The sequence below is a fragment of the Coturnix japonica genome, chromosome 7 (genome assembly GCF_001577835.2).
Source record: "Coturnix japonica isolate 7356 chromosome 7, Coturnix japonica 2.1, whole genome shotgun sequence".
In the NCBI taxonomy this organism is placed as follows: Eukaryota; Metazoa; Chordata; class Aves; order Galliformes; family Phasianidae; genus Coturnix; species Coturnix japonica.
In genome coordinates this window covers 26641050-26657746 of record NC_029522.1, presented here as the reverse complement: position 1 = coordinate 26657746, position 16697 = coordinate 26641050, and the positions used below count along the sequence as shown (strand labels likewise).

Genomic DNA, 16697 nt, shown 5'->3' with positions numbered 1-16697 from the left:
CACATACTACTGAAAAGTGGCATGTCTGTGACATTTAAATCAGAGTCTTGTACTGTTGCTTTGAAAAGATAACTAGAAGCCATAGAAAATAGAGAGGAAAATGTAAAGGGACTTTACTCATTATAAGAATATATATAATGACTTCTGTATGAGCACTGTGGTGGACATGATTAGGTAGATGAAACATTAACATGATGTGATTTCTTTCTCATATAAAATTTTCCAACCATGATTGTCAGGCTAAGAATGGAGTATATGGTATTAGTGAGATAATTAATTCCTAATACTCATATAATCATTTAACATGAGTAGTTGTTGAAAATTAAGGTGACAGGTTTCAACTTAATTTTTTTTCTTGAAATAATAATAATCACCACTGAAAAGATACCTAGCAAAAGCTTTGCTCACTCTGACACTTAGATGAGAGCCACCTTTGCTCCCACATTGCTTTCTCCTTCTGTTGCCTATTTGTTGTGCTTCCTCTGAGTTGCTCAAAAGCAAAAAGGTTCCTGAAGAAGAAAAATCTTTAGTGTGTTAGAAAAATCTACAAGTCTGATTTTGATTGTCACTATGCATTTATGCAGTAAATGTTATTAATTGGCTGTTGAAGAGAATGGTTTAATTCCTCAGTATTTCAATTACAGGGCACGACTACTGAAACAGAAATAAGAAAAAGAAGACTGAGTTCTTATCAGATTTCCATGGAAATGCTGGAAGATTCTGCTGCAAGACAAAGAGCAATGAGTATAGCCAGTATACTTACAAACACAATGGAAGGTATTTGATACATTCAGATAAAACTGTTTACTAAATCCCTGCTAACTACACACATACAGTTTTTGCCTATTTAAAGAAAACCTAGTACACTCATAATTTATATTAAAATGCCCTTATAATATTTTTATAAGCAAAAGAGGATTAATCCAATTTAACTTCCTATAGGGGAAGGTATGGATACCCTGCTATTCATATTCTAAAAGGACAAAATAATTCTGCAAAAAATTTGCAGCATTCTTAATGTTAACTAAGTCTGAATTTAAATATATGTGTTTTAGTGAGTTCCTAAGCACTTTGTCTCAAAGATGAACAATTCCTGCCACTATGCTGGAATTTCACTGAAAGTATTACGTAGCATTTTCTTACATATCTTGTGGTCTAAGTACTCTGCACATAAGCAAATATCTGCCTTTAGTGCTTTCATCAAATTCACTCATTACCATTACTTTTAAATCAGTAGAAGTTACTGCTTTGTGACTTTGACAACACTGACAGTGAAATGGAAGAAAACAGTAGTTTCTAATAGAGAGCGGAGCTGTTCTGCTACTTCTAATACTGTTCTATTTTTCAGTTGATAGACAAGTTGCAAATATATGTGACATTTTCAAATAAGGCCAACTGTTCATTTTTGAAATAGAAAAATGGGCATTATTTATGTTAGAAATAGGTAAACATTGTAAGTACATGCACTGAAAGTGATATATCTGCTATGCTGTACTAGTGGCTCAGTGTAGAGGCAAATACAATTGTAGTAGCTCAAATCAAAATATGTATTTATGTTACATACTTAAAAAATTTATATTTTAAGAATCTTGTACATGTGGCTGCTGGTGGGGCATCATGTAACTTTTTCTATCCAAAATGATGACATCTAGCATAAACAAGTCAACAAGCCTAAACAAGATCTGTTGATTCCCTATGCTGCCATTTCTAAGAGACAAGAGTGTCTCTTAAGATAGATATCTGAGGCAATTCACTCTTAGGAGACAGCCTTCACAGTCTACAGGTTTTAGGGAAGCTTAGATAGTTTTGAGCTGTTTATTTAAATGAATTGTTTTTTTAACATATTTTAAACAAGCTTTTACAGAGATTATAATCAAGCTATTGATTAATTGTTGTTTTTTTTTCTTTCATTCTTTTTTTTTTTTTTTTTTCCAGAACTTGAAGAATCCAGACAGAAATGTCCCCCATGCTGGTACAAATTTGCAAATACTTTCTTGATCTGGGATTGCTGGAGTCCGTGGTTAAAAGTAAAACACGTTGTCAATTTAGTTGTGATGGATCCATTTGTTGATCTTGCTATAACTATCTGCATTGTTTTGAACACTTTGTTCATGGCTATGGAACATTACCCAATGACAGAACAATTTAGCAGCGTCCTTTCTGTGGGAAACCTGGTGAGTGCTTTATTGTGCAGTTAGATCTAAAAGTACTTTTTTTCTTAATAATAATAATAATAAAAGAAATGTGTAAATGCACTGTACAGGCTCTAAATCTATTCTTTTTAAATTATTTTTTTAATAATTTATATATTAATTATATAATTATATTAATAATGATTTTCCTAAACAAACTGAGTTCCTGGAGACTTTAATGAATCTGGTAACTATTAAAATGAAATAACTAGATATGTTTGGATATGTCTTCAGTTGACAGATTTTATTTCTTGAGGTCTACCTTGAGGTTTTATCTTTAAAGGGCTCAGGTAGATTATTTAGTTTTTACTACAACGTTTATATTCCCTCACAGAAAATATTTTTCTTGTGTGAGAAGTTGTTGAAACATTCATATGTCAGAATTTCGTTTTGTATTTTTTTCAGTTAAATAACAATGAAAGTGTGTTTCAAAGAAAGGCATATTTCTTGTTAGCAATCTATCCCTGCCACTTTATTTGATTGAAAAAAATTATAAACAGGAAGATTATTTTTTATTCTCTAATAAAAAGCACTTTTTATTTGGAAGTCTATTAGTGGTGCCATTCCTGGTTTTCATCTGATCTGAAGATTTACAGTTACATTCAATTCCTTTTCTGAGCAATTACCTAAATGTGACATCACACATATTTTCTTCTGATGGTCAAGATACCGAGGAATGAACATTGCAAGTGCTTCTTTTAGGGGAGGACTTAAACATTTTTTAATTGTTGCCACCTCAAATAACTACAGGTAGTTTACATAGGAGAGATATGGACTGACTCCCAGGGCATGCAGTCCTGAAAGCCAAAACTACTGAGTCTTTTGAACTAATAACACAAAAAGGTTAGTTTTGAATATTCTGCTAATATTTGAATGGAGCAGTAATGCACTACTCAGTCAAAGTACATTTTAAATTCATTGATTTGAAAATTTTTAAATTTGATTTGAAAATTTTAAGTTCTGTGATTAAAGTCTAAACATTTTTCTCATATGTACCTACCTCATATTAACTACCTTTGTAACAATTCAGTATCCTTAAGCAGGACCATATACAAGCAATTAATATTATTCCTGCTGATTCCAATTACCTTCTCTGTAGCTCACTGTACTAATCTATTAACCTTAGTTAAGCAATTTGCATATAAAATATGTTAATTTACTGTTCACTTGTGACATCGCAGGCTGTTTGAGGATAGATTAAATATAGCAAATGCGAACATTCCTTTGTGTAGTATTTTAATGAAAAGGAAATAAAGTGCAATTATTGATTTTCATAATACTGAAACCCAATATGCAAAATTTTTAATTAAAACAAAGCTTGAATTTCATTTTGCTAAAAATGAAATTCTTTTGTAGTTGTGTACAACAGTACAACAGTAGTTGTGAATGCTGATATGTAAAGAAGTGTAGTTTGTGGATGGAATGGGTATGGAGGAAATATTTTTAAATTAAGTGCTTTAGAATTGTTTTTAATTATTTTGATAAATATTATGACAGTTTTCTCACTAGATATCTTTAACTTTTTATTTATATTTTATTTTATTTCTTTATATTTTCTTTACATTTATATTTTCTTTATAGAAATACCTATTACATTCTTCTGAATATATGGTAACACCTTTCATATCTCAGTTTAATAGTGTATTGTTTCTAGCTATGTTTTCAGTTTCTCAAAAGTATGAACTTTAAAAATTATTAGCATTTCCAGTTTGAAAATAGTGAATATTTCCACACCGTTGTATCCATCTTCTAATGTTCTTAAATTAAAAGCTGTCTATAATTTCCATATTTACGTACATACTATGTTTGTAAAATTAATCTTTGCTTCCATACAGCTTGGTGGGAGGACTAAGGGCAATCTGGATAAAGATCTATCAGAATGCAATTGCAGAGCACATCAGTTAATATCAAGAGACTTTTGGATTGTGTGGGATAGCGTTTGAGTATTGTGTACAATATTCAAATGTTTTAATGCTTTTAGTGGCTTTTATATTATGCCCTATAACTTTATTATGCTGTACTTACCACTGATCGCTACTACTGCAAAAATGTCACGTTGGGATTAATTCTGTATTTTCAAAAAACAAGGAGCACTGATCATTTCACAGTTGACACCTTCAGATCTTTCAAGTAACATTTTCACCATGTAATCCTTTTCATGGAAGGAAATAGCTATCACATGGGAAAATAGCTGTTCCTGATTGCTCTATATCTTTACAAAAAGTCTATTGCAAGAAATTTCAGCTTCCACCCATACACTTAGAGCTAAAACAGAAACCTTAGGAAGCCTGACCCCAGAAAGTTTGTCATAACACTTCTGTTTAGACTGTGGGAAAAGATAGAAATTACTGTCATTTTGCTTTATTTTACTGTGAGAATCCTGTAGAAGCAAGGCTAAAAAGACGATCATACCAGATGAGGTGCTGGATGGTGAAATGGTGAATATTACTATTTGGTAAACTGGAGATGAGCTGCTGACTGGTAAATATATTTTTATAGAAGTCTATCAATTTTGTACCCTTCTATATCTGTCTTGATTTAGCAATTTGCTTTTAATTACCAAATACTTAGATGCTATTTGGAGATAACAGTCATCTGTTATGCGTAGTAACAGGCACAAATAACAGGTAACAGAAATCAAGCTGGATTAGAAAAAATTGCTCAGATATTTATGTGTGTCAGAATAACTCAATTAATTGATTTTGTTTTAGGTATTCACTGGGATATTCACAGCAGAAATGGTACTAAAGATAATTGCTATGGACCCTTATTATTATTTCCAAGAAGGCTGGAATATCTTTGATGGCATTATTGTTAGCCTTAGTTTAATGGAGCTTGGTCTCGCAAATGTTGAAGGATTATCAGTTCTTCGGTCATTCAGACTGGTAAATGCCTTATTGATTATTTATACATATATATGCATTTGTATCACTTCAGAATTGTCCTGATTTGTGAAATAATTACCGGTAGTGTAAAGATAAATTAGACACTTATATGTCTCACATATTTTTTCATATATTCCTAAGTAACAAGTTGTATTTGATATGTACAGGTTTCAGGTGTTAGTCAAATGTTATCGTTTCGTTTCAAATTGTTTTATTGATATCCTATTGTACTGATATCCTTTGACATCATAAGGCAAACTGCTATCTTTTGAAAGTTTTGAAAATTTTCATTATACTGAGTTCAGTAAGATTCATCAAAGCTGAATATCTGGAAGAACATATATATTGCCACTAGAACAAAGAACCATAAAATCTTTATTGTTTTTATTTGAACATTACTTTGTGTTCCCTGTAAAATCCTTAAGCGTGTCCTCTCTTCACAACAAGTATTTTACTGGGCACTGAGAATAAACTGTTTTTAGGAAAAGAATACTTAAATTGAAATATTGCTGAGTTTGTACTAAAAATAACATATTTACAGCAATTCATATTCTACACAAACTAATCTATAGGTAAGTTTAATAGAGGCACAAGTGTCAAGATGTAAAAGTCTGTCTTATTAGTATTTCTTATGTTAGTTACTTGAACCTATGTTAATTCTGAGTATATAGAGCAGAGAGTAGTTACATAGTTTATTAGCATCAGCTGCCATGGTACCCAACTTCATGTTCCATTGTTAACAGACTATAATTTTTAAGTTAGTAAGTATAATATCCTGAAAGGCCATCTCAAGATCAACATGAAATTGTTGCTTTAAAATTTCTCTTGAACTATGCCTATAATATCCAATGTGGTGCTGAGAGAAACATGGGATTAAGCCAGCAAAGGAGCTGTTGAGAGCAAGGAGAAGAGTACCAGCTTCTATCTGTCAATAGGAACTGAGGCAGTTTTTGATCACACATCTTGTTCTTACGTTTCCTTCATTCCCTAGTTCTGGAACTTATTGTGAACTATCTCCATAGGTTCTAATTTCAAAAAACACAAATAAACAGCAGCCAAAGAGATTATATATAACTGACATCATAACAGATGGCATTTGCAAATCAAACTCTTTATGAATAATGGCACAAGATATCTCAAGAACTGTGGTATAACTAATGGTTCCTCTGCATTTTTGTTTTTCAGCTACGAGTTTTTAAACTGGCAAAATCCTGGCCAACTCTAAATATGCTGATTAAGATTATTGGCAACTCAGTGGGTGCTTTGGGCAACTTGACCTTGGTGTTGGCCATCATCGTCTTCATTTTTGCTGTGGTTGGGATGCAGCTGTTTGGGAAAAGCTACAAGGAATGTGTCTGCAAGATCTCCAGTGACTGTGAACTTCCACGCTGGCACATGCATGATTTTTTCCACTCTTTCTTGATTGTATTCCGAGTGCTGTGTGGAGAATGGATAGAAACAATGTGGGACTGCATGGAGGTTGCAGGCCAAACCATGTGCCTTATTGTTTTCATGCTGGTCATGGTGATTGGAAACCTAGTGGTATGTGATGAACACTTTTAAACTGTGCTGCAAAAATATATATTATGTACAACTGGGCAGTAAGAATGTTTGTCATGCTTCTGTTTGGAAGAAAAAAAAAATCATTCTCTTTGTTTTTCCACTTTTATTTCCTTTCAGTGAAGTACTGTTACTATGGCTCTAGGAATGCAGGAATGCACCAAAACAACCCACTGAGCACCTTACAGTGGAAGTAGACGTTATTTAAAACAAAAAACAAAAAACAAACAAACAAAAAAAAACACCAAAAAAAACCCTAAAAAAAGGGACTTTCTTGCACTCATTGCAGATAATTCTGACACTAATACTTTGGACTTAATTAAAATAAACTATATAGTAGTAGTTGTTACAGTAGCATATCTTGAATTCATGCACTTAAACTGTTGCCCTGCTGCTCAGGTATAGAAATAAACCCTTAATATTTTCAGAACAATTGGTCTTCCTTGCTAAAAATGTGTTTGAAAGTTTCTAATTCAAAATTATAGAACAAATTTTTATGAAAAAATTTAATCCGTGCTGAAATTTAATGATGAAAGGTTCATATAAAGCATTGTGAAAACTTCTTAGAAATCAGGACTATAATTGGAATGCACAATTCATGTCTACATTTAATTTTTTTTTTCTAATGTTCACAGTTAATTCTGAAATGCCTATAATTTATATTTCATGATCTCTCCAAATTCTCTTCCTTTAGTGATTGATTTTAATGATTTATTTTTATGACATAGAGTTAACAGTGTTTGTGTCCTAGTTATTTGGACGACTTTGCAGTCTTGACATTAGATTTGCAGAAATGTGCAAGCCTGAGAAAATTATTTATGATCGGTAACCTACTCTTTATTTTATCAGCATTAACTTCTGGATATAATACTGTTGAACATTCATATTGTCTTTTCTTTCCTTCAAATATTTACTTATTCAGTTCTGTCTGTGTTGTTGTTTTTCCTGGAATTGTGAAAGTCTGAAGAATTATATCTTGAATAGATATAAAAATGAGAGGTCTAAGACATTTAAATAAGGGGAGACTTATTTCAGATAGGACTTGATGATTTTTTGGTAGATCAGAGGGCTTTTTTTTTTTTGTATCTTGAAATGATATAAATATGATGGAGGCAAAGCATTTTTCTTGAATGAAGTGGAAGGAAGTTGATGTAGGCTGTCATTTAGCCATGTCGTGACAGCTTTTGATGCCGTGTGGCCTCCACATAATCCAAAAATAGTTAAGACCACGTTAAAGTCTTTTCAGCCATTTACCAATCCATTCCTTTAATAATGTGAATGTATACAAAGTTGTCATATATAAAACTGAAGGTATGAAATGATTTGTAGCTTGTAGGCTTTAGGGAAATAACTGTAGTTTATTGGAGGTGACATTGAAACAATAAAAATGTTTGAATTTTGAAGTAACAAACCACAGTTCTCAGGCAATACTGGAGCTTGCATTGTTATCTGCTGATGAGGAAAGTCCGTTTTACTTTGAATTCCTATGTAAGATCAAATAAATTTTTCTTCTTTGCCAAGTGAAAAAAGGAAAAAAATCCAACTATAAATAGTGTAATTATTAGTAACTGTGATTAAAGTAAAAAATTCATTTAAAAATGTTCTTTCTATTCTTTTTTTTTTTTGACAAGGTTTATAGAACTTAAGAGACAAGCCCAGAATTAACAGAATATCACAGTATTATGGTATAATCCTTCAAACAGTAGGTAGAAAATATAAGTAGGTTATTATAACATTAACTGATGTAAGATTCTAAAATAAATGTACCATAGAAATCTTTCTAATTTAATAGGATAATACTTTTTAAATTCTACTTAACTTCAAGGTGATTCCACTGAGAGACTCAGAAAGAAGCATTTCAGACCTCTAATGGATGTTCATAGCTACCATTTTGTAATTTATTTATTTTTTTCATTTTACACTTCAAACAATCATGCTACATCAAGAAAAATAAATAATATGAAATAAAAATAGGAAGTAAAAAATGTTTAGATGTTAGCTTGCCTGTTTTCATCTTCTTGGTATTGACCAAGACCAGTATGGAGAGGTTTTGTAATGGGAATTATTAGTTGTCTAAAATTAGCAAGTGTGAATGTTCTTCAAAACAGTATGTGCTTTTTTACACTATCCTCTAAAAATATGAAATTCTTATACATGTATTTATTACATATAAAGCTATATTCTTTCATCTTTTAGGTTCTGAACCTGTTTCTGGCCTTGCTGCTGAGCTCATTTAGTTCAGACAACCTTGCTGCTACAGATGATGATAATGAAATGAACAATCTCCAGATTGCTGTTGCAAGAATTCAGAAGGGAATAGATTATATTAAAAAAAAGATACAGGAATTCGTACAAAAAGCCTTCATTAGAAAACAGAAAGCTTTAGAAGAAATCAAAGCACTTGAAGAGCTAAACAACAAGAAAGACAGCTGCATTTCCAATCATACTGCTGTTGAAATAAGCAAAGATATGAATTATCTTAAAGATGGGAATGGGACTACAAGTGGTGTAGGCACAGGCAGCAGTGTGGAAAAATATGCTGTTGATGAAAGCGATTACATGTCCTTCATAAACAACCCAGGCCTCACCGTGACAGTACCAATTGCTGTTGGAGAATCTGACTTTGAAAATTTAAATACAGAAGAATTTAGCAGTGAATCTGATATGGAAGAAAGCAAACAGGTAGGAGCTTTTGTGTCTTAACTATTGGGTTGTAGTCACACATTTACATATTTGTCTGTTTCATACTTAGTGTTCTTCAAAATAGTCTCACTGCTTGTAAATATATTTTATTTTTTATTATTTTAATTAAATACAATTCAAAGAAAAAATTGTGCTATGTGACAGTGCTATAAGAGTCCTTAGACTTTACATTTCTAATGCTCTGTTTATTAGCATTTGGGAGATACATAATATGGTTTTTGATTTAACATTTTTTTAATGATGTCTTAGGACTAGCACACATGTCATTAAACATCCTTTGTGTACCTAAATGTGATCAGGATTTGTGGAATAAGATTCTTGTAGGAGGCTAATATACAAGCATATAGTTTTGCATATCTGATCAAACTTAAATTTTAAAGCAAAGGCTTTTTCTTAGTTAGGGTAGTTTTAAAAATGAACCCTGAGGAATGACAAATAAATTATGCATTTGGAATTATCTACATTTTTTGTGAGTAATATTCATACAGATTTTGGGTTTAGAGAATGTGTCTGCCTGAACTGAAACAATTCAGACATAGATCAGTGTCACAGTAAAGCAATGTCTCAAGTTGTCCTGGAGAGCACACTGATGTTGTAGTATATATGCACAAAGAAGCAATTTACATGAAAGTCTTATGCTGTTCTTACTGGGCAAAGAGACAGAGGTTGTTCTAAAACACGGAAGCCAAGTAGCTCACATACCAGCAAACACAATCAGGTAATCAAAGTATTAATAGAAAAGTTAGTACACTGAAGTGATGAGCAATGGCAAACTATCAAATGCATTAACAACAAAGAAATAATAATAAAATTGAAAACTTATTTTTAGCGCTTTTAGAAATATAGGGACTATGAGGTTTAAGGGATCAGGAACCTTGGATAAATATGTTTCCAATTGGATCAGTTGCTGTGATGTAGGTAGGTTATTAATACAAAAGAGTCTGTTTACTATATAGCAAGCTCCTTTATAAAAGAAATCCTGCATTCATGACTGTACCATTGTAAGAAAGCTGCTATATTTTCAAATAATGCTGTGTTCCACAGCAGTACCAAATGACATCACATGGTTTTAGCAGATTGCCATGACCCAGTTAATTATAGTATGCTTTTTTTCTTCAAGAAAATAGAGTAACATAAAGAGTGAGTGTTTATTTGCAGCAGTAAAGGTTACTATGCATAACCACTGCAAGATTAAAAGACAGATATTTCATTGACTTGCTCAGTTACAGGACAAATATTTTTAATGCCAATTATTACTGTGATGTAGCATGTAAACTGTCACGACAATTTCAGAATATAAGAGAATCAATAAGTGCAAATTATACAAATTATGAGCACAAGTCATATCAGAAAACAAGCTATCTCTGGGTCTCAGACCTAAGTGTTTTTCATGTAAGCTGATATAGTGAAGTTGTTTTCTTCCAATGAGCCTTTACAGTTATCTTCCAAGTTTTCTGATATGTTCTGATTCTTTTTCTTTAAAATGAATCTTCAATCTAAATGTTCAGCTTTCCGTGTGGTTAGTTTTGAGAAATACAGTGATGAGGGCCTTCCTAATAACTCTGCCTTACAAAGATGCTTAAAAATTTTCTGAATATGTACTTTTTTCAAAAGTTTTTCTTATGCATTAGGAAGTTCAGAAGGCAATAAGCTGTGGTTACAGGACAAACTAGCCTCAGCCACAGAGCTCAGAGGTTACCAACCTCATCTGTTTCTAGATTCCTGAACAGTCTTTACTACCTTCTTTGCCACAGTGTATTTGCAAGGCATGTCATTAGAGCAATATAAATTAAACAACTGTCCCACAGGTATCATTTCATTGTTTCTTCTTTAAGATAAATTAAATGCATCAGTTTAACCATGCACCACCATGTATTTTACTGGAATAGCTGAAGAAAACCAAATGCAACATTCACGCAGAAATTCCTCTGCTTTCAAAGTGAAGGATGTAAGTATACACTAAGAAAATTAATTAAGGTAGCGATTTTAATGTATTTTCACAAGTCAGTTACTCTGTATATTCCCATCTTTACTTGTCTCAGGCATCAAACTTTTTTCTTCTTCTAGGGTCACTCTGAACTTTCAGTACTATGCTAAATCAAAAGTGATTTTGCCTTTTTAAATGAACTTTAAAAATATCACTATGTCTTCAGGAAGAGAAATAAAATCCAAATGTCTGTAAAAACAATGTGAAAGTGAAAATTACAAATGACTGGAAAATCAACAAGTAAATGATAAAGTATATGTTAAGTAGTTATGGAGAAATTTTCAACAGGGATAAAATAACCTTAGGGCATCTGTAGAGCCTGGAGATTTCCGTAGAGTGTCGTGGTCACTACCATTGCAAAGCTGGAGCAATAGTGCTTCCCTCAAGTTCTGCTCATAGAGAACTATCTAGCATGTGACGTATATCAGAACAACAAAAGAGTACATCTTGTGAATGCTAGCTAATAAATAGTGCTCTGAAAAATGTGAATTTTGTAGCGATTTTCATTTCTGTTCTTTATTCTTTTTTTAGAAAAATGATTAAGTACTTCTATTTTATTGTGTCCATAAAAATGAAACTGCTTTGGTAATATATGAAAAGTTGTTCTTGTATGTGAAAGGAATTTATCAGAATTCCTAATCTTATTCTATCAAGTCAACAGTACTGTCTCCTGCCGTCTTCTGATTTCCTTTTAAGGGAAATTAAGAATATATTGGTTCAGTGTTTAAGTTACCTCTTTAGAAAAGTACACTGTCATTTGCTTTATCTGGCTTCTCAAGGGATATCACTGAGACAACATTCCTGACTGGAGGAGGGCTGGTCTGCAAAAGGAGGGTAAGAGATGGGGCTGAAATCCCCTGCTTTAACTGTGGCAGTACTTAGCACTTAAAATTCCCTCAGGAGATATCCTCTTTAATTTATTTATTCATTTTTTCATTTTTTCATTTTTATTCATTTATTTATATTTTAGCAGCAGAGTTCTGGGAAGCTTGACCTGCACAAGAACTGTAAAGTGAACTTTTTCTTTTTTTGTATTTTCTTGACTGCTGCTGATGTTAAGAGCAGAATGATTATTTTAGGCCTGTCACCAATAACAGTTCGTGCTAGAAGCAGGGGATGGGAAAAGGCTTTTCCCTTGCATATTTTGCAGTGACTTGACATTGAATACTTGAAGGTACCCAAATAGCTGTCTAACATGGTGAAAGCTCAAGATTTTTTATTGTTTCAGCACCTGACACATAAACCAGTAATGAATATTATACTTTACATCATTTAAGTTAATGAAAAGTGTCTTTCTTTTTACACACACAATGCTAGAATATTTCTTTTGTAGCTTCCTGTTTGCATTTGCTTGTCTTACATAGATCCTAAAACACTCTAAAACCAGAGCAAGTAAGTTAAGATTTTGTGAAAACTAAATATGGAAAACTTGAGATTTGGATGAGAAAGGATTTATTGTAAAGACATTAAAAGTTACCATTTATTTTAGGATAATAATTGCCTAAAAGTAATTGAAAGAAGATTTGATTGAAGGAGGATTTTACCAATACCTACTACAAGAAAACAGGGGTGCAGTAGCTAGTGAGAGAAAATAACAAATTTCTGTGCTGAAAATAAGATAATCAAGATAATTAACTTAAAAAGTAATAACTTTAAAGGTTAAAAAAAAAAAAAAAAGGAAGTAACTGAAGGGGATATTTGGTGTTTTTTAACGTTAACTTTAACTGGATGTTTCTATTACAACATATACCTGATAATCAGTGATGTAAATGGAATATGATAATCTTGCCACACATCAGACTGCTAACTATTGTGTTTTTGTACTACTTAATAACTGCACGTTAGCTCTCAATCACAATGTTCTGAAGAAAGTTTTGGATTTCAACAAATTTCAAAGATGTTCTTCAGCTATGTAGAGCTGGTTTCACTACTAAACAAATATCTGCAGGTATCTATCTTGCAGAATTCCAAAAGTCTTTATATTCTAAGTACATTTACAGTAAGTATGAATTTATGTTTAGAAATAAGGCTGCTCAATCAACTTCTGAGGTCACAACATGTGGTTTTAATAAAAGAGAAGATATCCTTCAATATCTAATCTACTGAGCTTTCAAACCCAGGAATAAGTTCAGTTGTCTGATAAGCATCACTTGTGATTTGGGGCTAGGTAAAGTGAAAAGACAGAAACAGAGTTATTGTGTGCCCTAAGTTAAGCATAGTAGTCATTTGATCTTTCACGTTTTTTAGAAGATCCTTTTAAAATCACATTTCCTTTAAAAAATCCAACCACCTAAATTCCCCCTTCTACAACTTACCAAATCACAGATGGTAACTTCTTAAGTTACAGATTCTGTAAGATATGGACTAGCTTTTTACTTTCATTGCCATCTGTAAGCAAGTTTCACCACTATTATGAGGCGTATGAAGGAAGAATGGGAAGACATATATCTTCATAGTATGTTGCTTACTGTATGTACATTTTTTCACATAAAAGACATATCACATAGCAAGTTAAATGAAGATGAGAATGTTAATCCAAAAAAAAACCTTTAAATTTTCATTAAGATGCATTAAGTACTCTATAAATACTGTAACGATTTCCAAATCTTCTAATTGTGACTTTATGAATTTAATCATTGCATTTTTATTTATGAATCATAATTTCAGATCGCAGAGTACTGGGTCTAGTTCCTGCAACCCTTATTTCACTAAAATAAAATAACAAGCTCTGTAGAAAGGTTTGTTGAGCATTCCAGGTGGTATGTATTTCCCTTTTTGCCAGCTGATCATTAACTATTTAATAACTATGTTTTAATTGTGTTAAAGCCATACTTGACTTAGAAATTCCAAAAAGAAGAAAACTAGAGATCCTGTGTCTTGAACTTCACTACCTACCATTCTTACTTCTCACAGGGGTAAAACCAAGCTGGAGCAATCAAGAATGCAGCTCTGGTGCTTTTTAACCAGGTAGAGCAACGTGTCACCACTTTCACACAGGTTACCTAAGCAAGTTATACATATATATGTATATATATATATAATCACTTTTTAATGGATTTTGATTGGCCTGCATGCTATTCAGCTATGTTCCTTCCCTATCCATTGCAAGATAGTAGAAACATGCACAGCTGCTCTCTGCTGAGTCATGGGACTCACATCACAGCATGGTCAGGCGGGATTGGCAACCCCAACATACATTTTTTAACTCTGCTAATTATTTTTCTGGATATTATAATAAAGTCTTTAGCAATAACTGCATGTTCTGCAGGTTATGAAGTATGGATCATAAAAGTACTGGAATGTTATACTTCAAAGAGGCCAAAGAAAAAAGGGAGCATGCACAGTTTTTAAAAAAATAAAAACAAACCCTTTTTGATTCAGCCCTTATAAATGTATATATTTAATGAAACATGCTAGGTCATTTATGTAATGATTATTGCCACACTTCAGCTCCTTAATGAATGAAATTAATGAATATGATTTAAACTATTGCAGTAGCTTGCATAAAAATTACATTGATATATTTTAAAATCTGCAATGCACTGTAATGCAAATCCTCAAGATGCTACAAACTACATTCTGTATTCATTTGGGCAGTGCATATCTTGAGTTTTATAAACTGCAAAAAGAACAAACAGTTTCATAATTCCTGAAATTATTCTTAGCAAAAAAAAAAAAAAAAAAACTCTCTAAAAAAATTCTCAGTGCACCATTAAGCAAATAATCTTTTCTTAAATGTTAAACTCTATCATAAACAGCAACATTATTGAATGTGTTTTACAACAACCAAGTCTGTGACTGAGTAAGCAGACTTTACTCAGAGTAAATGAGAATAACCATAGAGTAGTCAGCACTGTTTTTATAAAATGTATAAATTTTATAAAAGTGTATAAATCTATCCTACTTGTTTTTTTGTTTGTTTTTTTTCATTGTGAGTGAATATAATGTCCATTACAGCTTTGTTGGCAAAGCCTTTGGGAATAGGATGGCAAATATTACACAGGAACTGAAGTGATGTGAAACTATGAAGTTCAAATTATGCCAGTAAAACTTGAAATCAAAATTCTGTTGAGACTGAGATTTCAGTCCTACAGCTGGATTCAAAGTTGTTACATTCAGGCAGTCTCACTGGCTTCATAAGAATAACTGCATTGCTCCGCTTGTACCACTGTGTAGGGTGATCTGTTGACTGTATAGTAGTCATATGATTATAGTATACATTGTTCAGTAATACCAACAGTAATTTATATTACTTATATTAATTAATATTAATTATTAATTAATATTAATATTATTTATTAAAAATTAATTAAAATATTAATTATTTATATTATTTATATAGAGGAAAACTCTCTAATTTAAGCGATAAATTTTTAAACCAAGATATGCCTCAAACATCAAATAGAGCTCTATGGAAAGAGTTTTTTTTTAAGTTGTTTCCCTAATATAAAGTCAAATATTTTAAGATTTGAGATTTAAAGTCAGTTTAGAATCTCTTTGGAATCATAAAGCTCTGTTATTTTATACTTTGTCACTTAATTACAGTGCAGCTTTAAAGATTCGAAGGATGATACAAGATGGCTAAATTTCTAAAGGCAATTTGTAATGGCTGAATCCCTTTATTTTACTGTCACTTGAATCATGAAGCAGTTTGTAAAGCTTAAAGTTTTTTGTTGCCTACTCTTGCTCTTAGAACAAAATCACATGAGAGCAAGACTGGGTCTCAAGTGAATGCATTTTCTCGTAAATGGGCACATTAACATGCTGTTGGTCAAAGCTTGTTTTAATGATCTAAGCTGTTGAAAATAGATGCACTGCTCTGAAAAGATGTTATGGAGGCTGATTATATGTATGTTTAGCCAAGTGTTTGGGTTGGTGATGGAGCGTTTTTCTGTTATATCTTAAACAATAAGAATTATGATACTGTTTTCTGAAAAATACAATCCCACTGATGTAGTCTTTTTTTTTTGGGATTTTATTTCTGTGTGTGATTTCCACAGCATTGCTCAGGCTTCTGCACTAGAAAAGCATGTTGTTTTGCTGACCTAGGACTTGAGAATGCTGCATCATAAGCAATTGCTTTCAGATGTATCCTTGTCAAGAAAAATGGGGTATTGTATTACTGAAGACATAAATAAGTATTTCTAGGGCATGGCATATTCTAGAGGCTGATAAGCACATGTATGAGGTGAAAGGAATGTCTCCTGAGTTTCCTTAGTTTTGTTAGTTTTATTGCTAGAAAAAGCAGTAGAATATTAGTCTCTTTATTTAAAATTTAATGGTTCTTACCTAATGTTGGGACTTGGAGCAAAGAAGGGCAGTTTTAGTAACTTCATGGTTTGTGGGTTTTTTTTTTTCATTCATTCAGTG

General features: G+C 32.1%; 1 protein-coding gene across 1 annotated transcript in view; it reads left to right on the top strand.

Annotated features, from left to right (window-relative positions):
* LOC107317008 (sodium channel protein type 2 subunit alpha-like) overlaps positions 1 to 16697 on the top strand; it is a 69168-nt gene that overhangs the window by 31680 nt on the left and 20791 nt on the right. The window contains exons 16-20 of the mRNA XM_032445798.1: positions 645 to 777; positions 1936 to 2174; positions 4904 to 5077; positions 6263 to 6619; positions 8834 to 9319. Coding sequence (XP_032301689.1) covers positions 645 to 777; positions 1936 to 2174; positions 4904 to 5077; positions 6263 to 6619; positions 8834 to 9319 — 1389 coding nt within the window. The remainder of the gene's footprint in view (positions 1 to 644; positions 778 to 1935; positions 2175 to 4903; positions 5078 to 6262; positions 6620 to 8833; positions 9320 to 16697) is intronic.